The 23,312-nt window shown below is 43.4% G+C and overlaps 1 protein-coding gene across 1 annotated transcript in view; it reads left to right on the top strand.

Moving 5' to 3' along the window:
- LRRC74B (leucine rich repeat containing 74B) overlaps positions 1 to 23,312 on the top strand; it is a 323,752-nt gene that overhangs the window by 168,004 nt on the left and 132,436 nt on the right. Inside the window, exons 7-10 of the mRNA XM_086943322.1 lie at positions 3,652 to 3,767; positions 6,904 to 6,982; positions 7,601 to 7,696; positions 11,430 to 11,546. Coding sequence (XP_086799448.1) covers positions 3,652 to 3,767; positions 6,904 to 6,982; positions 7,601 to 7,696; positions 11,430 to 11,546 — 408 coding nt within the window. The remainder of the gene's footprint in view (positions 1 to 3,651; positions 3,768 to 6,903; positions 6,983 to 7,600; positions 7,697 to 11,429; positions 11,547 to 23,312) is intronic.

Genomic DNA, 23,312 nt, shown 5'->3' with positions numbered 1-23,312 from the left:
CAAACAAAATACCTACAGTCCAACCCCTCACAACTCACTTGGGTGTCCGAGGCAAGTTACAACAAAACTGACAAAAGACATTTCTCTGGCAGGAAAATGTAATTGTCAAGCACACCACCTTCTTAATGTAGCCATCGAGGGGGCCTGTTCTCTTTGCTGCATCCCCTTTTAAGATCAGGCCCTGTTTGCGCTTAACCATCATTAGTTCCCAGTAAATCCAAACAGAGGTACCAAAAAAAAATGCCAAGACAAACCCTCTATGAGTGGCAGAAAATGTTGATAAGTACTTGCAGTTAGGTTGGGTGGAGACATCTAAGAACTTAAATAGTATAAGAAGGACTGCGCAGTACCTCGGGGCAAAAAATAAGGGGTTGGAAATTCTTCCAGGCTCCAATGCACCCAGAATGGGCCCGCCCTTGGCCCGGGCTTTTGCCAGGCACGGCCCGCGCCAAGGGTTGTCAGGAGGCACTTTATAGCGATATGCGGCGGGGACCGGTGGTGTCCTTGCCCCTCCTCTTGGGCAGCAAATGCGGCTGGGACCTTGAGTAAAGTGTGTGTTTGTGTAGGTGGGTGTGTGTGTGTGTTCTAAATATACAAATTTCATGGTGTGCTTAGGAGTGTGTATGTTATAAGTATACCTATTTCAAGGTGTGAGTGTGTGTGCCTGTGCACACGCATCCCAGCTCTTTAAGGTTTGTATTCACAAGCACACTGAATTTCTCAAGGTGGTGGAAGACAACTTCATGTAAGATTAACCCAACCTTTTACCCAGGCAAAACTTGTTTAATGAGGAATAATTACTGCTTTTTTAGTTAGCGGTTTTGTGGAATTGGGCACACATCAACATAACTGTATTGTCTTTTTGTTATTACAACTTATCCAATCCAAGGTACAACACTAATAAAAAAAATAATCATTTACTACCAATCGGCAGCAAAGACAGAAAAAATAATTACGTTAATTCAGTCAAGTTCGGGTCATTCTAGTGATTAACATTTGTGATCAATTTCCAACACATCAACTATCGTAATACCATTATCACAAAAAGGGTAGTAAATATAGGTGTCTGTAATAGCTGGTTGAGTGGCACCCTGTTCATTCCTTTTAAAGGTATAACATTGGTTCCTTCTGCTGAAATGACTTCAGGTCCATAACACCTAGGCAGGAAATGTTATACGGTCATCATTAAAACCATATAGCATAATAATGATTTTAACATTAAAGCTTCATTTAGGCCCTAATTTTTCTCCACGTCACAAATTTTAAGATTGCATGGGGGGAGAACTCATGATATAATACCAATTTTTAAACCACTTGAGAAGAAGTGGCACCTGTGGTCTTTGAAGACAATACTGACTCATGCATCTTTTAGATCCAACATCAACAACCAGTCTTCCCCTGAAGAGTGTATGTGTGAGAATGAAAATGCCTTCCATCTTGAAGAGATGCTAAACCAGGGTGCATTCCTGCACTGCCAGTTTTTTTAAACTAGACCCTTCTCTCTGTGATTTTTTGAATAAGAACCAACATATCTGTGCACTATGAGGAAAGAACTCTTTGGCAGAACAACATTTTGGCTGTGTGGTTATCTTCACCTATGGAGAACAATACTAGAAGATGATAGAAGGAAATTTTAATAAGAATTCTAGATCATTTGCACCCCCAAGAGGTCCTTCTGCTGTGCTTCCAACTGTGGGTAGCCTTCCACAGAGAGGGATTCTAGTAGGAAGTTGAAACTTAAGGGAAAGTTCAGAACTTTAGGCTTTGGTGCAGTTATATTTATCTTTTGTGATCTCTGTGGTGGTTGAAGTTATCCAGCAGGGATGATGAGTCCTGTATAGAAGGACACTTATCTAACTGTAGTGTTCCTGCCACAGAGAGAGAATTAGCTAAGAAAAATCTGACCATAGCATTCTCTCTGGTAGATATGGGTGCCATTGATATCGGTGGGTATACCCCTAGAATTGCCCCTGATACCCAGGGCCTCGGGTGTCCAAAGGGAAATGGCTGAAACACAAAGTAAAGGCTTTAAGAGCCCTGCCTACATACAGTAGTTTACTTTTATTTCTTTTTTGTAGCCCCTCAGCAGGAAACAGGAGGGTATTGAGAGGTGAAGGTGAAACTAGGGTTTAACCCTGTGATGTCATTATCAGTCAAATGGGTTGTGATGTCAGCATTTCAGCTGGATGCTTATTTTCGCCTAGCTGGGCCCAAAGGGTGATGCCCATCTACTTCCGTTCACCATCTTTACAGCATGCCACAAGTCATAATCCCTTGAGAAAAAGAAGACAAACAATTAACCCATCACAGCCAAAACGTACTTTATTTTCGCCCTCACAACAACATGGGATGGAGGCAAAAAGAATTAATCGAATGCACTTGGATAGAAATACCATGTTTGCATTCCTCAGAACACACAGTGATTGTGCAGCCCCCTGACTTGAATGCTCTAGATTTAAAAGACAATCAGTGAAAATAAAGCCCAACGGCCCAGCAGAAAATGTAACATTGAAGGTACAACTTTGTCTGATAACTCCTTCAAAGGGATCAAACCAGGCCTTTCCCATCTCTATGAAGCGTCACTATATAAGAAGCGAGTTGAAGTGGGAATAACTGCACCAAAATAGAAGAGGACGGTAAATCTCCCATTTTCTGCTCATCCCTCAAAAACCTTAACATACGCTGCTGCCAACACCCTTCATTGAGGGTAAGGATCGTCCCGGGTCTGAGCCTCAACTATCGCATGTAAGGCATGATAGCAGTAAATGTCAGTGAGTAAATGTTATTAGACTATGTCTCAAAGTTCTGAGATACTGAACAATGTATGTGCTATAGACCTTCCTCAGCGCTGAGAGTGAATAACCACCAAATCACTGTACAAACTCTGTAAGTTGCACATAGCTGTAGGGAAAGGCCACAATTTTGCTTTATCCATTGAGCACGGCAGAAGCTTGATGTATGTTTAGACCCACCGATATTGAAGCATTGAAACAACATTCAGTTCTTTGATTACTTATACCTACTGCTCACTCTGACATGGGGCCGAAACGTATAACCTACGACTTCGTCATATTGATTTCAAGTTTGTTGTCTGGGGAGTTTTCATCAAGCATATTGCGGCCTCTCTGTAGCTCCACTGGGGAAGGGAACAAGACCACTTTATCATTAGCACATAGTGGGTATGTGCTTACCCCCAATTTGAGCAGAGCAATTGGAACACTTGTTAAATTGTGTTCCAGACTACCAACATAAATATAAAATAGAAGTGTGGAGGATGCACACATACACCAAACAGACACCTTTACTATTGAGAATTGGTTGTCAACCTTCAACCATATTTTTCAATGAGGTGCAGCATCAGTATTCCAACATGGTGCAACCCAAAGCTTCATTTTGGTCTAGAAATGTACTCCTTAAAGTTTAGCAGATGCAGCGAATTGTATCCAGGGGCTCACATAAGATTGACTTAGAAGCATTAAAATGTGTCTGTTGAATGTTACACATCTGAAGCTCTTTAGGATATATATAGGATGATCCTAACCCACTTTGGGATCTCTAGCAGTTTTCAGCTATTCTCATTACTTGATGTGGTGGTCCTGTCTACCATTGTTTCCTCCTTATGCACTTCATCTGTTTTTTTTAATCTTCCAGGCAAACATATTCCTTCAGGTGTTGGATCTCTCCTATAACGGGTTGAGCAATGAGGGAGCTACTGTGTTGAGCGAGGCTTTAAAAGTCAACAATGTGCTGGAGGAACTTAATATCAGGTAGGATTTGTACTGCCTGACACTCACTCACACAGCAGAAATAGAAAGACTGTGTGAGACAGCTGACTGGAAAGTGAGTGACATATTAAAATTATCCATATGGGTGGATGTGTATTGTTAGTTGTGGAATTGTGAAGCAACTAATACAGTGAATTGATGTAAGTGACTGACTGCAGCTCTTCAACGTACTATCCCATCTCTGGTTGCCTATGTTCTTTGGACAGATGTGCAATACACTGAACTAAAGAGCAGTCAAGTGATGCTGTTCTCAGTGAACTGAAAAGGGATGTTCACCATAGAGATGCTGTGCACATTGTGGTGAAGTGGAGGGAACAATAATGGTATTTGAATTGCTAAAATTAGAGTGTCTTCTCTATCTGCTCTATCTGATTACTCACCCTACCAGCTAAGAAACTCAGGGTTCTATTTTCTCAAGAGGGATGAGTGCAAAATACGCAACAACCAAAAGAAACCCCACATTGGAGGCTATTCAGATAGAAGCCAGGGCCACAGGCCTCCTCTTATTGACTTTGTGGTTATAGCTGGCTACACACTATACTGATATGCAGGAGTTACCTGTACATATCATATCTAATTATTTTTGCATTGATCTTTCAGATAGCTGATCTACCTGAGACCCACCCTCTGGTAGGACGCCTCAATCCTAACCTTTATATCAATCCCATCTGCTTGCATTTCAACACAACACTCAGTATGGTCATGTTTAAGAAGTACTTTAGCTAGTAACTATTTACCCCTCTGGATAACTGAGAAACCATTTTTGCGCTTCGAGTTTTCCATTGTTTTTTAGGTCTGGTTAAGAGAGATTTAGCTCTTCCCAGAACCGATGGTATGAACGAGAACCATAAAAGATCTTGCATTCCAAGTCTAATGAGCTTTTCATTGGTCAGTTGCCTTAGAGCCTTCGTGTGCAATGCTTTTCTTTACACAGTCGATTTCCAACATCTGTGATTTGAAGTTTCACTATGAGAATCTGAAGCTGAAACAGACGTCTCTGTCTAGAGCCTGCTTTAGAGGGACCGCGTTAGGCGTAGTCAGTGTGCAATGTGGGACAAAGAATGATTGAAGTGGCCACTGCATGTAATACCCCAGCACACATACGATTCTCAGTCCTAGACTCCTGTCACAGTCGTTTTAGCTTTAGTCCATGTTTCTGATCATAGTATGGCCTGCACACCATACAGAAGCTGGCTCCGGCATGTGCTTCATGCGCTTTTCAACAAACACAGACCGCTTCCTGGCTGTCTTCTACATTCCAGAGACTTCCAGTTTTGGTGTTTGATTCTTCTGCTCCCCTTTTAACAGGCACTCATCTTGGTGGCTGCTTCCCCCATCCCACCCCTAGCTTAAGGCATGGTGGGTGCTTCCTGTGCCCCTTAAACCCTAAATAGGGACTGGGTATGCTAGTATGAAAGTCAGTGGTGCTAGCCAGTAGCAGTCTATGCCGCCGTGGTTGTCAATGCATTTGAGCTTTTGTCCATGCATGTGTGAGTAGGGATGTTTGGGTGTCAGTGCCTATGTGTTTGCGTTGCCTGTGCCTTGTGCACATGTGGGAGTGTGTGAGTATGTGTGTGTTGTGTGCCATGATGTGAATGCATGCATGCACGCATTTACACACAATATTGCATGGGTGGGGGTTGGGAATGTGGTCTTGTCAGTTGAAATTCATGTCTCTGTATGTGTGTGAATATACATGTGAGTATTTCACTGCCTCCATATATGGTCATTGTATGTTTGAATGAGAGGGAATTGTGGTCTCCGTGAACATGTATACTGTTGCTTGTCTGTTTGTGCAAAATGGCATGTGTGTATTTGTGTGTAGATACATGTTAACATGGTAGCAGTATGTGACATATGTGGTGAACAGCGTGAGTAAATGGGGATGAAATGCTAATATCAGGCATGTCCATTGAGTACATGTACATAAGATGTGACTAACTTGGTCTATGGTACAAGCCCAAAACTGCAGCATCAATATACCCCTCCGACCAAATGTATCTCCACTCTTTGAATGATGTATGTTTGAATCATATACCGAAATGCAACGCACCAACACATACCAACCCAACCATCCATCCTCTCTCAGACACTTAAAAAAAACAATTCGTCTTCTTTTTCTAGTGAGTTTCTGCTTCCCTTCCGCCTCTACCACACCCACTTTCTTTTTCCTTTGGTCAATGCTGGTCATTTCGCAGGAGCATTGAAGTAGTTTTATGGTTTGCAATGGAGGTATGAAAAATAATCAATATAATAAAGCGTCTGTGGGGTTCATTAATGAAGCCTTCATAGATATAGAAGAAGAGCATCAGAGAGACCACCACCTTCTTGAGCCCCAGATTGACTATTTCTTGCTGCAAGAGCCTCATCCAGTGCAGGAGGAGGCATGCTGAGTGCCTTACCAGGATAGAGAGGTAAGCCTACCGCTGAGGAAAATGTGAAATTTTAGGACATTTTTGTGACTTCCAACGACTAGTCAGGCTGGGAAGTTGCATGTCATGTCCTGTTTCGCAGGCTGTACCTGTCACGATATAGTGAACCCCTCTAGGATCAACTGGCAGATGTGTCTCTGTCCTAGGCTGGGGCTTTAGGAATCCATTCTTATTTGGGGTTAACACTATTTTTGTTACTTATTGTCCGCTGCAGACAGTTGCACCCTCACACTGGAGTGCATTTGACATGCCTTACAGAAAAGATATGGTGGAAGAGTAGCTGATGAGTGAGCTAGCTAACTAGTGAGTAACTTACTGAGTGATTCAGTGGAAGTCAATACATCGTTGTGTGAGCACTTGGGTGACTGCAAAAGTGAATCAGGAATGAGTCCCCGTGTTACTGTGTGAGTAAATGAGTAGGGCCATTTAGTGTTCACTAACAACTCAGGCACCTGAGAATTGCAGATGCTCTCTACAAGTTTCCTCGAGCCTTCGCTGTCTAACTTCCTCTGCTCCTGCTGTCTCCTCGCAATCTGAAAAGCGCCATGAAACCGCGTGGTATAAGCGCGCTATACAAATGTTTTTAAATTCAAATTCAAATTCAAGTGTAATGTTTTCTGCATGGATACGTTTGTTACTGTGTATAAAAAAACTACCTGACATTGACTGTTTCTGTTTGTTTTAAGCAATAATCGAATTTCCCTGGAAGGGGCCATCAGCCTGGCTTTGGGTCTGAAGGAAAATAAGACATTGAGAGTTCTTGGCGTGAGTATAATCCGCGAGTGTCATATGTGTCGGCAACGTGATAAAGGGCTCTAGTTCCTGTGATGGCAGGTGGCAGATAATTTTCACTAACACTAAGAACACAAACATAGGTTCAAAAAAATGTCTATGGGAGCTCAAATAGAAAGCATAACTTCTTTAACACACCTTTAACTGCCCTTCACTTCCCAGACAGATTGCACGAAATCCTACATTCAGAGCTGTAGCCACTTACGCAATTTGGTTGAAAGTTTTTTGCAGATTTGTCAAACTGCACCTCCAAAAAGCATCTTTTCAATGAAAAGTGATGTGTGTGTGTGTGTGTGTGTGTGTGTGTGTGTGTGTGTGTGTGTGTGTGTGTGTGTGAGTGGGTGGGTGAGTGTGTGCATGTGTGTGAGACCCTCTTCCTTCTATTGTATTTGGGTTCACAGGGAGATGGGGGGAGCCCCTTTCTCCTTTAGCAGCCTGTCCATATTGCAGCAACCATGGCCTCACTTTCTCCCTTGCTGTTAGTATTTGTCTTGTGTTAGTTCCACAAACAACTGAAAATTGCTTGATGGGGCATAAATTCGTACCTCTACAAATGATCCTGTTCATGTTTTGTTCTTGATATATTTATAGATGGCCAGAAACCCAATGAAGAGTGAAGGCTGCTTTGGAATATTGAAAGCGATTCAGGCAAACCCCGAATCCGCCATAGAAGTGCTAGATTTCTCGGTAAGGTTTGAGAGTCTGAGACCTGCTGGATAATTCAGTGGAGGTGGTTGCTCAACCATTGTTCTTCTACCACTATCTTCCTCTAGGACCCACTAATCTCTTCTAAGTAACCCCTTCTTTCCTCTCCTTATATCTCCCGTTCCTTCGCTTTTATGTTATTTACATATGCTCCTGATATACACCTGTGTTTTCTAAACTTACATGTGTAGAGAATATGCAGTGCTTAGATTCTGCACGTGTAGAAAATTACTGAAATTTGAAAAGTCTCAAAAAGAGCTTTTCTCTCTTCTAAAAAATACATTGACTTTACATTGTTTCTATCTGTGAAATTTTGTAATATTGGTGAATGCTCACTTATTTCCTGCACAATTCAGACATGCATCTTTCGGCCTGATCCTTTTGGTTGCAAGTTCAAAATCGTAGATATGTGTGAGAAATGCATACACGTTTGTGACTACTCTTTAAGTTAAAAGTGTGTGTGGATGTTCATCTAGCTTACGTTGCATGTCCCCAACTTGTTCTCTGATAGTTTCCAGGGAGCGCCTACATTAATCAATCCATATGGAGCCTACAAAAGCAAATGTTATGTAAACTTTACATACATTCCTCATATGCAGGGCTGATTTTCACATGTTTGACATAAGCAATTCCTGGTTTTGCGAATCATGCACACAAAATGTACAGATTTGTGATTTATCAACTTTAGGTGGCAGGTTTTGTGTTATTTTCTGTTGTGTGTGGCTGCAGAAAATTAATTGGCAGTCGCTAGAATTGTATCAGACTATAGCTGAGCTCCCACAACAGGAACATCCAGAAGTTTATAGACAGAGGCAAAGCCTTGAAGTAGCCTATGCTCATTATTACAGACCATGGCCAAGTTCACAGGCTTATTAATTCCACCGCAGAGGCTGGTGAAGATAGAAATTAGCAAGAGCAGCTACTGCTATGTTACTGTGCAAATTACAGAAAACCAAATGTAAAAACTACACAACTATTGTGAAAATTGAAAATTGGGAAAATAAGGGTAACAATGCAAATTAAATTAAGTGGTATTTTCCACACGGGCCCTCTCGTGGATCTTTTTACAATAATCAGAATCCAAAGGTAGTTCTACTTAGGAGTCAATCTGAATTGCCAACCAGTTGATATCAAAATTAGTTATTTTTCTCCATATCAAACGATTTGAGTAATTTTTTCCTCAATTTGGGGCTCCATAGAATCAGATACACTGAGTGTCAGAATTAATTCCAAAGGTTTTGCTTAGAGTGGGATGAGGCGGGCTGTTTTGATCTTCAGTAAATCTCTGGTGCAGGTACATCGAGACCTTATGATGGAAGTCGTAAAAGTTAACGCTCTCTCCTTCCAATGTTTTGCCACTGCAAACTGGTTGTGTAGAACTTTCAAGCCTGCAGTTCATCCACTGGCCTGAGCTCCCTGTACCACAATGGTATCCTGCTTACCATTAGCACAATTCCAAGTATTTTCTGAAAAGTCCGTCCTTTAACAATGGTTTCTTTACACTGCCAAGAATCTCTGATAAACTATACTTTACGAACCTGCAATCTCCTCCTTTCTACTCTCTTCTGGGGCTTTGCACAGTCTAGGATCTTCCAGTTTCCAAACACTTGAGGATGCAGTCGGAGCTTTGCCTGAGGGCCCTAAAATAACCAGGATCCCAATATTCCTACTAGGTCTGGTGGTTTTATTTCCCACAATCCTTGAAATCTTTTTTTAGAGAAGCTGGTAACTCCAAGATAGAACAAGTTTAGAGTAGTGTGAGTTAGAAGCTATATGTAAAATTGGAACTTTATCAATGGTGGGTATTTCAGACAGTAACGTGACCAATTGGGCACCCCTATTTGATCCAGTCTAACATTAATGTATTACAACTTGTTTGACAGTGCACACAACCCCGCACTTGATTTCCTGATGACCCAAGATGGCTTCTGAATTATTAGCAGTAGGAAGAGCTCTCCAGAGCTGGTGATTTCATTCAGAAAGATGAAAGTTTTTTGTTTGTTTCAGAGAGGCTACTTACACCCTGTGAAGCTGGCTCTTCCTTGGCTCCATGTTGTTGTTTAGAGATGCTTGCACCATTGGGTGGTGACCTTACCACATTTGGCTAAAGCACCAGTGTTATGTCACAGTGTAACTTAGTTGCGGGAAGCAATTGTGGATGTGACATTCCCCCCCACCCATTCTTTTATGCTTGTAAAGTGAATGTTTCCTACCCTGATACAAAGCTGGGCCTAGATTACAGGGGCTAACTGTCAGTATGTCTCACTGGTATGCTGCTGAGTTCCTCCCTGTGAGGAAGGTGCCAAGAGCTAAAGCAACTCTATGGTGCCAAGTAGATGGTGGCAGCCCTCCCTCCTACCAGAAAAATGGGTACTGCACAATAACGTGACCCACCACCCCAGTATCAATGGAACTATGGGGACTGCATTGGTGACTTCCGGACTATGTCTTGTGACGACAAGTTCCGTATGTAGAGGGCAGAGACCTCCCCACCCTGTGTGTGGATGCTGCTTAGCCCCGGCAAGGGTTGGGACCTGACCAGGTCGTGGGCCGGGAGTGCTTGGTACCAGCTCCTACAACCACTTTGGCCACACCATGACCTTCTTCTGACTGGGGCATCTTGGCAAAGACAGGACTACGAGCCTGATGCAGACTAACTTACATCGTCAAAATGATGAGCCAGATGTGGATTAGCTAACCTTGTTAGCATGAGGGGAGCTTACTCAGGCAAACACAAGTTACCCATACCCCTTCAACCTCGATTTGGCCTTCACAGGCATTGGAAAGTGCCAGCAGGGGTTCAGAGCACTGGATAGGGCTGGTGCTGCAGACAATGAGATGCACTGAAGTAGAAATGAAAAGCAACAGGGAAAAATGCGTGGTGCCAGGAAGATATCAGACTCCACTGACAAGGTGCCACTTAACTCTCCAACGGAGACAAATCAATTATAACCGGATACTATGTGGAATGTACTGTGATATCACAAGATACATGTAAAGAGCGGGCACCGGTATGATAAGTTATACTGATGAGTGTGGACTTCTCTCAAATGATACAATTGGGACCCTGGCCTTTATATCAGATATGTCATTTGGGATGGTTTATTAAAGCCAAAATCAACAAGATGGGTATAGCCACTCATATTGCTATATGCAATCACAGGTGGACAGTTATATCCAAAATGTGCAAGCTGAAAGTGAGTTCTGCTAATACAGTAGACCAGCATCAAGTATTGAGTGGTCCCTCATGTCACAATGCACAGGCAAGTGTGGAAAGTAGTATCACAGGGTACAAGCATGAAGAGACCTCTGATATCACAAAACTGTGGCGAGGACACTCACAACACAAGACACAACCAATTTTAGGCAATACTATCACAAGGTACAATTGTGAAGCGTGCTCTGATATCACTGTAGACAAGAGTATAGTGGGCACTAGTGTCGGGAGCACCAATATAAAGATATAAGTGGAAAGTGAGCTCTGACTTAACAATATATAGGCATTGGGGGTCAGTGGGCTCTGATTTCAGAAGATATTAGTGGGACTGGGTCAAGATGTCTTTACACACTCATAGGGTCAGGAAATGACATGACAAGAAGGGTGCAGCAAAGAGTAATTCCACAGATTTGGTACATACCATTTGCACAGACGTGTTTCGGCTTGCTCCGCAGCATTGATTCATATACACATCATATTTCCCTCTTTTCTATATAGGACATCACAGTAAACAAGGAGTTTGAAGACTTGTATACCACAGTGAAATCCACCGTTCCAAACCTCACTGTCCAGCATGGGGGCAACACAGTGCTTTTTAAGAAGGACAAGCCGAAGGTAAAAAGCAATGTTTCTATCATGTTTCCACTCTAGCCTGTATCCCTTATGAGTATTGTGGCAACATATTGCATGCTAAGTAATCGGTGTGCATCTAATCAAGTGTATTCATTGTTTATATGGTCCAATGTGTAAACGTTGTGTAATCAATAAAGAGGCTGTGAATGTGGAAGTTGAACAACACATTCTTACTTGACACCACAGTGATGCTGTTGCCGCCACCATAGTTGTGGTAATGACAATAAATGTTCCTATCAACCATGCGAACGTCTATAACAGTGCAGCACACTTTCTTTGTAGGGTGTAAATATACTGATGCAGTACACTATATAAATGTACTTATATGTGACAATGCAGTGTCTGTAATACATGCAACGCAACATGTGTAATATCCCACCCTCGGCTACTTATGCCAAGGCATGTGATAATGCTGGGAGTATAGACCATGTGATAATACATAAGGCTGTAGAAACCACCACCAGTATGTTTCCTGTGCCACACCCTTCCCACTCATGGCTGGCAGCAGTGCAGTCGATATCAAGCATGTGATGTGTGCTAATTCTGACTCTATCACTCTTTGATGAACACTGGCGAGTCCATGATCCCTGTGACTTTATACAGTGCTTGCACCCCCCCATCCTTGTGATACTTTGCAATGGTTTCTCCATTCGCCGCCGCAATACTCGGTGGGATCTGTCTAGCCGTCAGTCAAATTATAAACATATTTCTATGATGCACTTCATTTACAGCATCCCTGCGCTGCTGCTGTGTGAACCATATATATCAAATAAACAAAATACTAATTTAACGAATTGTAAGCACGTTCAGAAAGAAACAGGAGTTACCCTCCTGAACTGGTCCTGGATTGGATGTCTGAAAGGCTGTTAACAATAAGGGACACGGGTAAATGGCTAAAGCACGCACATAGCATACAGCAAGTCTGCTTTGATAGCCTCTGTGGCAAGACCTTCCTGTTTCTAAGCTCCGCAGTTAAATCATATCACAACACTCCCATTCACATCAGTGAAAGCTGCCACTAACTTTTTTCCCTAAAATGATGAAAATAATTCGTTATTTTGCGTTTAAGGCTAAATTTGCAGTGCACCTTGAATCCCGCATAAAGTGTCACACTTATTAACTTATGGAACTACCACGCATGTCCTAATCTTCTAGAAATTAGGTTTTTAGCAAAAATGAACCTACACTCAGAGATCACTTCACAAAATTCTCAAGCCTTGAAAGACTTTGCTGTCAGAAGGTAAATGACACCTACATTTCTGCCAAAACCTAGGGTCTGGTGCAATAAAACACATTCCCAAAACAGGATGTGACATTTGCCCACTGCCTGCTTTGCGAATGGGTATTCGATTTGTAATATGAACTAGGTAATAATAGGGCACATTCCAAATTGTCTATTGCAGTATAATATTTGCGCACCAAGAGTCGCCACAAGGGTCGGTCATTGCTCAAAATCATTTGCATGTGGTGCGGCACCACGAAGCTCCATTTTAAACTTAAACTATTAACAAATACTGTTAAATATTTTATTAGGAAATATATATAATCATGCCCTCATAAATGGCACACTTTCAAAGTGCCACGATTCTCCATGTCATTGTTTCTTTTAGTATACAAATACAACTAGAGGCTTAATTCATTTGTAAGTCTGGCACGTATTACTATGGCTTTCTGTGTTGCTAAAATCTGTGAATGCTTTAAAATGAATATTTTTAACTGATCGTGGCTATATTTAACCTTTGAAAAATACCCTCAAAAAGTATAATAAAAGTCTGGAAAAGAAAGTCAAATGCAGATATGGTACTCATACCAGCATGTGGCCTAAAGGCCAGAGCTGCCAACGGTTGGAACCGGGAAACCAGGTGCCATATGTACAAATAATAGGAATAGTGATTTCCAATTTGGGTTTCTTACTGAATCGCAATTTGGAGATTACAATTCCTAATGTACTAAAGAAGATATTTGAAAATAATTTCTACTAGGTTCATAAATCGACCTACCACATGAAGCTAGGTCACAATTTGTAACTCACTATGGATCACAGCAATCACAGGGATGGTAGCCTGCTGGGGTCAGCAGACCACCATCTCTCTGATCAATTTTTAATAAAGCACACTTTCTATCTTTGAGAAGCAACCCTTATTCGAAAATGGGATGAGTTTCACAAGAAAAATGACACTTTTAAGTTTCTTCTTTGAAGAGTACATGGTCCTTGAGACCACTACCTTCTCATGAAGACAATATTTTTAAATTCTCAAAGGGAAGGCGTTCTATGAGGACCTCTTCCCATTTTCGAATGGTTACCACTACCTTTTATTAGTCGGTAGAAAAATGTATGTTTTGCAACCATAATTCAGTCACAAAACAATATGTATCACTGTGAATTTGTATTTGATAGGGATACCCTAAACACGACCCTTCCAAAGACTGAACCACAACCCCAAATTGATATTCAGTAATAAGTTATCAAATCACAATTTGGCTTTTGTACTTTTAAAAATGCTTTTTTGAGGTCGCAAGCATCCGAATTCTGTGAATCGGGCTGTTTGCGACCACCAACAAAGCTTTGTACAAATGGCCCCAAGTTCGAGTCTCGGCCTCGGCTCAACATCCAGTGATGCTAGTGAAATCACTTAATATCCCTGTCTTAAAAAGAAAATGTTTCCTTGTGTAATTAAACTGGATCTCAGATAAAGCGCTCCAATACCTTCGGGTCGAGTTTATTCTATATAAAACTTCAAATAAAACCACACCATGACCGAGAAACACTTACAGTACTCTTGAATGGAGTGCCATGATTGGTAGTCTGTGGAAAAATGAGTCTTTGTGATGCATTCCGTTCTCACCTTATGCTGCTATTGTGGTCTTGATCTTTATTTGAACAAGAATAATTTCATGCGGTGGTTCACAATTGTCCAAGTAAGTGGCTCTAGTTTCAACTTAAACCACTGACAGCTCTTTACGAAATAATTGAAGAAAATAAATAAGGCAAGGAATCGATCTAGGCCCCCACAGGTGACAAACACACACTTTGTGTAAGTTTACACATTAAGTGAAATTCACAATCTACTTTCGAAGTTTGAAACAATTTAACATATGAGCTTAATTCAAATCGCACATCCAAAACAGTTTCCTGGTATCTCTTTTGGTGCACACCATGTATAGTACCAGCCGCTAATGATACTTCTGCTAAGCAGACACTCAAATGATCATAAACATAGCCGTGTACCCAATTAAAGGCAAAGCACAAAGTTCAATGAGCATGTGTACTTTTCTTGTATCTTCTTTATTAAATTCCAAAAATGGCATTCTTCTTTTTGCATAAAAATAATGACAGTAGCAGCTAACGCGTTTCGTTCAGGGTGATCTTCTTTTCAATTCAAAAGGAATATGCTTCCTCCGTGTAGTCAGAGATAGCATCATTTATGTAATGTCATTACAACAGCATCTCTATTTCTCGATATCTTCTATATTTGCCCAAGGTATATATTCAAAAACAATTGATCTTACAGAAGTATCACTCTGTGCAAAAAGTATTCTCCACCACAATCCACCTAAGATTGATTGGGTCTGTTACATATTGACACTAAAATTCGTGTCCAGAATAATGACAGGCAAGCAGTGTTCTAACAAATAGTGTCTCTTTGTGTGATGAGATCTCCGTATACTTACATGTGTGAGGACTCCACAGTCGAGGCTGACATTTCTTCACATGAAAATATAGGACATGCAGAGTCGTAAAATTCTGCACTTTGTGAATTTCACTTAAGGTGTAAACTTACACTAAGTGTAAGGTTACACTTGTGGAGCAGGTCCTCAGTCTTTTTCTTGTGTAAAAAATCGCCATAGCCCGGGTCATAGGTCGGTCGGGCTGCAAGTTGGATCTGTCAGATATTACACCTACCCTATTAAACCCAACTCAAGTGAAGACACCAAGTAGGGCTCTGCCACAGCGGGTGCAGTCACAGTCCTTAGGGGCAGTGCCTCAGTGTACCTGGAGTCATGGTCCACCACTACTAGGACAAACCTATTTCCTGAAGCAGTTGGAGGGTCCATAGGACCAACAATGTCAATCCCTAATCTTTCAAATGGGGTCTAAACCACAGGGAGTAGAATTAAGGAAGCCTTTGATTTTCCTCCTTTCTTGACACTGGCCTTGACTGGTGGGGCAGGGGCGACAAAACTCCTTCACCTTCACTGACATCTGGGGCCAGTATAAGTGGCTGACTAACCTGTCCCATGTCTTGGCCTGCCACAGATGCACAGCCAAGGGAATTTCATAAGCCAGGTTTAAGAAAAAAGCCCTGTATTGTTGGGTGAGCACCAATCTCCTGGCTGCTCCAGGTTTTGGGTCTCAAGAGTAGGTTAGGTCCTCTGCCCTTGTCAAACCTCCTCCCTGGAGGGTTCTCCTGCCATTTGCAGATCAGCAAACTCTGGCAGGTTTCCTAGGGGGACACCTTGTCCTTCAGGTCCCGGGTTCTAACCTTGAGGGTCGGAATCCTTCTTGGACTTGTGACTTGGGAGTCTGGTTTCCCAAACCTTTTGCACTTTCTTCTAGTTGTGGGGGCCTGTGCTATTGTTCCATGTTCCCTTGACTGTCCCACTGTCTGGGCCCTTGTAGCCACACATACCCACTCAGGTAGACCGAGCATCTCTGCATGGGTCCACCTTTCCACCTCAGCCCAAGCAGAGGTTTCAAGATCATTTTCCAGCAGACACTACACTGGGATTGCAGAGGACAGAACTACCTTCCTCAGGCCAGTAACCCCTCCCCACTCAAAGGTGACCATTGCCATAGGATGGTACTTCACCTCATTGTCATAATTGACTACCGTGTGCAAGACATCTGGCATGATCTGCTCTGGGTAAACCAACATGCTCACCACAGAAGTCATGCTGGCTCCCATATTTCTCAAAGGCTCCACCCTAGTATTGTTGAGGTTAGGTCATCACTTGCACTTCACCATGCTGGGAGGTAAGGCAGCCAGGGTCTAAACATGCACACCAGACACTGATACTTATGTGGCCTTAGTGTGCCCCTTGGTTTCCCCTGGACAAACTTACACCCCAATCCCTACACTAGAAATCCCTTGGGCCTGCCAACCAGTGGTAGGCTTCTTAGAATAGATTCTCCTTGAGACCCTCCGGGTGAGTAGTGCGCTATACAAATTACTGAACTTGAACTTGAACTTAGTTTGCACTGGCTGTTGACAGTCATATCCCACCCCAGCCTTCAAGGGGTCAAAATACTTTCCCTGGTACCCTCGTCACTTGGACTTGGATGAGCCTTGGGCAGACTTTTGGGGCCCTTTTGAGAACTCCTTTTTGTCTTTGTTGCTCCCTTCTTTCCCCTAAGGTGGGGGTGACCCCCTTTTTTTTAAGCCTACCCCTCTGGGACTTCCTGAGCACAAAGGTGCACATCCATTCATCTGCTGTCCTACTCATCTCTCCGAGGCTGGGCTGCTTCGACAGCTATAAGACAGTTTTTAAATTGTTCGCTTTTATCAGCCGACTCAGAAGGCATTAACTGAGTATCAGCGCCGTAAAACACCAGTGAGATTCCAAAGTATTTTACTGCATTAGCCTAAGGTCTGATGTAGATATTAAAAAGAGTGGAGCTCAGTACCGAGCCCTGGGGGATACCGTGTGGTAGCGCTCTATGGAAGGAAGTGAAAGGTGGGGCGATTACTTGAAAAGATCGATCCTTTAAAATGGAAGTAAACCCGGTCAAGGCCTTGCCCCGTACCCCCAAATCACTTAGGCTGCGTAAAAGGACTACATTGGAGAAAGTATTAAAGACAGCACTTAGGTCAAGGAGGATCAATGCCTGGGATTTATCCATATCTGCAGGGCTGCAAAAGGTCTCTGTTACTGCCAGGAGAGCCGTTTATGTGCTGTGTTCTGGCCGAAACCCACTAGAGCAGCTGCCAGAGGTTTTCAATTGCTGTGACTTTTGTGATCACTCCTCTCGCCTGTCTATTGCTGATGTTAGGATTCTGTTGCACACAACCTTGGCTCTGGATTCTGGAACCACTGTTTGGCAGATGTTGTAGTTGATTACAGCCATGCCTATATTGGTTGGCTGGGAAATGTGATATAGTTTTCGTGTTCAGTCATGGCCTTTCCAGCAGGAACAGGAGGATACAGTTGGGGGGAGGGGTGGGTTAGGGACAGAACTATCCAGCAGCGGCCCCTACATTAGAGCGGAGGAGCACCACCACCACCACTCGAATTTTTTTTTAAATAATAAAACGGGGTTTAAACCCGTTTTATTATGATTTTATTTTAATCCCCCAGGACCTGCCCCCAGGACGCTGACAAGTCTTGGGGGCGGACCCAGGGGATGACACTGTGGTGGGGGAGTGGTATTGCACTCCCTTGTCCCTTCCCTGCGCATAAGGGTTTGGCCGGACGTTTCAGGCCAGCCAAACCCTCATGCTCAATGAAGCTTTCTCCAGCCCCAGCTGCATTACTGGGGCTGCAGAAAGCAGGCCCAGGCTCCCAGTCTGCTTGGGTATTTTTGAGAAACAAGGGGGACCCAGAGGGAAGCTAAGAACCATGGGTATCAACTAAGTTTTGGAAACAAGGGTTCCTAGCTTATTTAGAATCATAACAATACGGTATAGAACACAATAGGCTACTATACGTTTAGATTTCCATGCCCAGCCGGACAAAGAATTTATTTATCAACAAGTATCAGATATAGTTATAATATATTTCTACAACAGTAGCGTGGCACAATCCTGTACCGTACTGGGAGAGAAAGAAAGTAGAGAAGAGTGAAAGGGGTGTTTTCAGGCAAGAAAAGGAGCAGGCAGGGCACTGTAAACAGGAGAGGATAGTGACAGTGTCGCCTGGAGTAGCACATACAAAATCACATATGAATTATTTTACATGTATGCCCACTCATGGGTGTCGACGTTTCGATCCCTTTGCTCAGTTACATAAAGGGGATCATCATCAGGACTTTAAAATAGAATTTGCCTGAATATGACAACGCCTGTTGGAAAAACAGAAAAATAAACAGGAGGGGAGTTTATCAAGTGGAAATGACGGAGGGCGGTCATCGCATGCCTTTCATCACATTAACAAAATTCGGAATCGCAGTGTGTGTCAAGTGAGGGGTTTTCTGATTCGACCGACCTGATCGAGTCAATTACGGCCCCCCTTTATTTTATGTAATTTTAATTATTACTTTCTAGCTCGCCTAAAACCCGGTACAGGATTGTGCCACGCTACTGTTGTAGAAATATATTATAACTATATCTGAAACTTGTTGATAAATAAATTCTTTGTCCGGCTGGGCATGGAAATCTAAACGTATAGTAGCCTATTGTGTTCTATACCGTATTGTTATGATTCTAAATAGGCTAGGAACCCTTGTTTCCAAAACCCAGTCTGCTTGGGAGCACAAAGACCCAGCGCTCCGGCCAATCTTGATACTACTTTCATGCAGCGCCATGATTTACCGCAGTGCGTTCTGGGAGCCTGGGCCCAGAAGAGGGCGATGCAGTGGATGGCAGCAGTTATTTATTTATTTATTTATTTATTTATTGACATTTGTAGAGCGCGGCGAATACCCGTGGGCGTCTCGGCGCTAGTTAAGGGATGGATCAGCAACTGGGTAAAGAAGATATACAAGGCTATTGGTCAAATAACCACGTCTTTAGCTGTTTGCGGAATGTGAACAGGGAGGGACTTGCTCGGATATGTGCAGGAAGGGTGTTCCAGAGTCTAGTGGCGGCAACCAGGAAACGCCTGTCGCCCCAGGTGACTGTTCTAGTGCAAGGCACAGCCAAGAAGTTCTGAATAGAGGAACGAAGAGATCGGGTTGGGACATGATGGAGAAGATTCTGTTTGAGAAAGTGGGGAGCTTGATTATTGAGTGACTTGTAAACAATACACAGCGATTTGAATTTGATACGGCTGCGTATCGGGAGCCAATGGAGATCCCTAATGATGTTTGTAACTGGTGCGAACTTGGGGATCCCAGCCAGCATTCGTGCGGCTGCATTTTGGATTGACTGCATCTTATTTGTCACTCGGACTTGGGCATTTAAGAATAGAGCATTACAATAGTCCAAGGAGGACAGGACTAGTGAGCTGACCAGTGTTTTCCCGGCCGTGTTCGGTAGGTAAGGTAAGGACTTTTTTTTATTGATATTATTTTGTACCTCGACCCCTCCCCAGCTCCCTCCTCTGGCCTGCTCAGCCACTTTGGTAGGGGATGGGCCACTACTGCTATACTCAGGACTCCTTGAGATCTGCCCTTTGGGAACAGCAACAAATGCCTGGATTATTCTATCGCGGGTGCTCGCTCGCCTGCTCTGCACATAAAGGAACCTTAGAGAATACCTTAGGCATACTGCAAGTGTCGCCCATGTCACCAGAGCCTGGGGAAGGTTCCCCCAGCAATGCTTAATTTGTAAAAATGTAAGTGCCAGGGCCATTCCCTGAATGCTACTGAAGACTGCACCACACATTGCCTCTGCCAGAGCTGCCAATGACACTATCAACATAACACCTAACCATCACACTCCTACAAGTGTGACAAATCAGTCTATTTCAGGTTACACAAAACTATAATAATGGTGTGCGAGGCTGGTATTAGTCAATTTCAATGAGATTTGACTTAATAAACAAGATTGTTGTGCTCATCTCAAAATTAAACAGGCAGCACCACCATGAGATGGACTGTCACTGGAGCTGGAGCTGGCAATTAACTGCTAGTGCCAAGCACCAAAAACCACAGGCTCAAATTAAGTACTGCAAGCAGCCCGAGGGGGATCCCTTTATGGACGCCCATTCCCCAAGGGTTTTGCCCATTCTACTGGGGAGCGCATTCTGCCACAAGTTCCTTTGGTGACAAGGCATTCAAATGTCAGTAGTTCTGCCTTCACTGCTGCTCTTCCTTTGTGTACTGCCGGTAACTGTGGTGTATCTGGCTGGGCTGATGCAGCAAATGACAGGACACACTCAGTTATAAATTTCTCACTGTAGTGTACCATGAAATAAAGCTCCATCAGCTCATACACATCACTGGGACCATACCAGGTAACTATCCTATTGGGGATACTCCCCATCATTCGATTCCAACCCTCAGCCCCTTCCAGGTCCCGGGGTCCCATGGGCACAACACCTTTCCACTATGCACCCACCCTCTCAGTCAAGAGGAAAATACACTGTTGAGTGTGGAGGGGTGAAGGTGAAACGGACACTGACGCAGACTTGAAGCCCAAAGTCTAAACCGGAGACCTGTCGCTCAAGAGAGGATTCAACGCAGCCTATTGACGCAGCAAACCACCTTAAATTCAAAACTTTTACCACCGTCTTTGCTTGACGTCTCGAAAAAGTTTGATTTCACGCAGAACATAAATTAGCTGTGCTTTGTTTTGCTTTCAATTAAGTGCGCCAATTAAAAATGGAATAAGAACACCTGTACTTTGTAACCATTATTTTTGTTGAATTAATTTATTGATTAATTTATGGTGCACCGTTGGCCTCGAAATGTGACTGGTTTTGAATAACGCTGGGCGTAGTTCACGTAGTAGCGCTCCGCGTAGCAACGCAAAGTGCACTTCGCACTACGCAAGCTGCGCGTAGCTACGCGAACTGCGTAATGCGATAGGGCAAATGCTGTTCGCACTGATTGCACAGTGCCGGATGCTTGTCTGCACTGTGCAATCATTGCAAACGGCATCGTGCACAGTGCAAGTGGTTGTTTTCTGCAGCTCGAGTAAATTTGTACTCGAGCGGCAGCTTTCTCAACACCGGCTAGTAGTTTCTCATCTCAAGCGGTTGCGCGCATACGTGACCACTCGCAATGAGAAACCTGACCTCCACGCGTTGAGAATCTCATCAGGAGGTATATTTTCCACGCTCGCGATCGGCACATTGATGTTGCTGATCACGAACAAGTAAAAAAATACTCGCCAGTATGTTGATTTTGCTCGCTCGCGGTCGCCAACTTGACGTTGAGGACCACGAGCAAGCAAAAAAAAACCTGCTACGCGTTTTTGAACAGTGCTACATGCAAATCGCATAGCGCGTAGTAGCGCAAACTATGTACGCTCCGCGAGCGCAGCGTAGTCCTACGCCCAGGGTTAGATTTGAAGAGCAGTCAGCTGAGCTCAGGCAGAATAGATTTTGGTTCCCGCATTGATGGAATGCAATAAGAGTTTGGCACCACTACTGGTGTTTTCAGCCCAGATTACCTGGGAATATGGTTTTGATAGCACTTTCTAATATCAGGCTACAGGTTTCAGATTTACATGCATGTAATGCATTTGGAACCTGTCCTGCAGCTCAGGATGCTTGGGAAAAATATGACATCTGAAATCATGTTATGCTTTATATGTAGAAGAGAAAAATATTTCCTTCTGACACTGATATCTGCAGTCAGGGGAGATGCGTAGAGATCTCGCTTACAGAGAGTTGACTTAACAAAGTGATACTTATGGCAATTCAAACCCTTTGAAATGGAGCGCATGTGACTGTGGCCTGGTCACTGCAGAGCTCAAAATACTGTGTTCCTCAAAATGTGTGCCACGGATTGAGGAGTGGTAGTACAATGGAGGTGAGATGGAGTCTCCCATATCCCCGCACCTTAGTCCAGTGATAAGTTATTTCTTCTGGCTTGGAGACAAAAATGGGCTTTGTGCTTTTCTCCCCACTCTGAGAATAACACCTTGATTCAACACCTACTTGACATAGGTGGTAAACAGTTGTTGGGGCTTTTTCCTAGCCCTTGGAGCTAGTTGCACGAGGGGACAGGGGGAGGGGGAGGGGCAGGGTGATCAGAGAACAGGTGGGCGGGCAACTGGCTTGAGCATTTTAGTTTCCCCCATTGTGAAGGGACAGGGACAGTGGGGGCCTGGTGCAGCAGCTGACTGTAGGCCCTGTAGGATCACACACAGGTCTTGTGAAGTTCCCAGGACAGGGATTACCAGGCTCTTTATTTTTGGACCAAGTAATCCCAGGACCGGAAATACCAGATTGCTCTCAATGGCCTGGATTGATACTCCTATTGGGAATAATACTCTAGAGACCTCATATTGAGGGCCAAGTAGTGCAGAGCAAAATAACAGGTAGAACATGTCAAAAAGAATGAGCAAGTGAGATGAGGACTATTAAATCCCAAGTTGTAACGTGAGATGAAATCCAAAGCAGTGCCTCACATGAAATTTCTTTTCACCTTGATACTTAGACAAAGAAGAAGTGGCCTGAAAGCTTAGACAACAAAGGAAGGATTACTGCTTTAAAGCCAATCCTCTCCCTTCCTTAGGTGGTACAACAGCTAGAACCTTCGTTTACATAATAATACACAATCGTTGCCTTGTCCATTTACTTCTGGAAACATCACTGTTGAAAAATGGGGAGTGCTGGACCACTTACCACTTACATATACTTGGCACAAATCTAACAGACTCCAGGGAATATTTGCAAGGAGGTAGCCATGCGGCAGCATCTTTTTTTTGATGCAGCACAATCAGTGCTCCACACTGTTCCATATTTACAAACTGATGCATTGGGCCCAATGCGTCAGTTTGTAGAGGCCTGCGTCACATTCAGCTGCGGTGTATGCAGATAACAGCGGTGGGGCGGTGGAGCTGGGTTGGGGGCGATTTCAAAGGATGATGCAGATGGAAATTAATTATTTATTTAATTCTCTTGGCATCCCTCGAAATCCCCCCTTACCTGGCCTCACCGTTGTTACCTGCACGGACCGCGGCTGGTCATATTATACCT

This window comes from Lissotriton vulgaris, chromosome 11 (assembly GCF_964263255.1).
Source record: "Lissotriton vulgaris chromosome 11, aLisVul1.2, whole genome shotgun sequence".
In the NCBI taxonomy this organism is placed as follows: Eukaryota; Metazoa; Chordata; class Amphibia; order Caudata; family Salamandridae; genus Lissotriton; species Lissotriton vulgaris.
The sequence above is the reverse complement of the archived record's forward strand: the minus strand, read 5'-3'. Positions and strand labels throughout refer to the sequence as shown.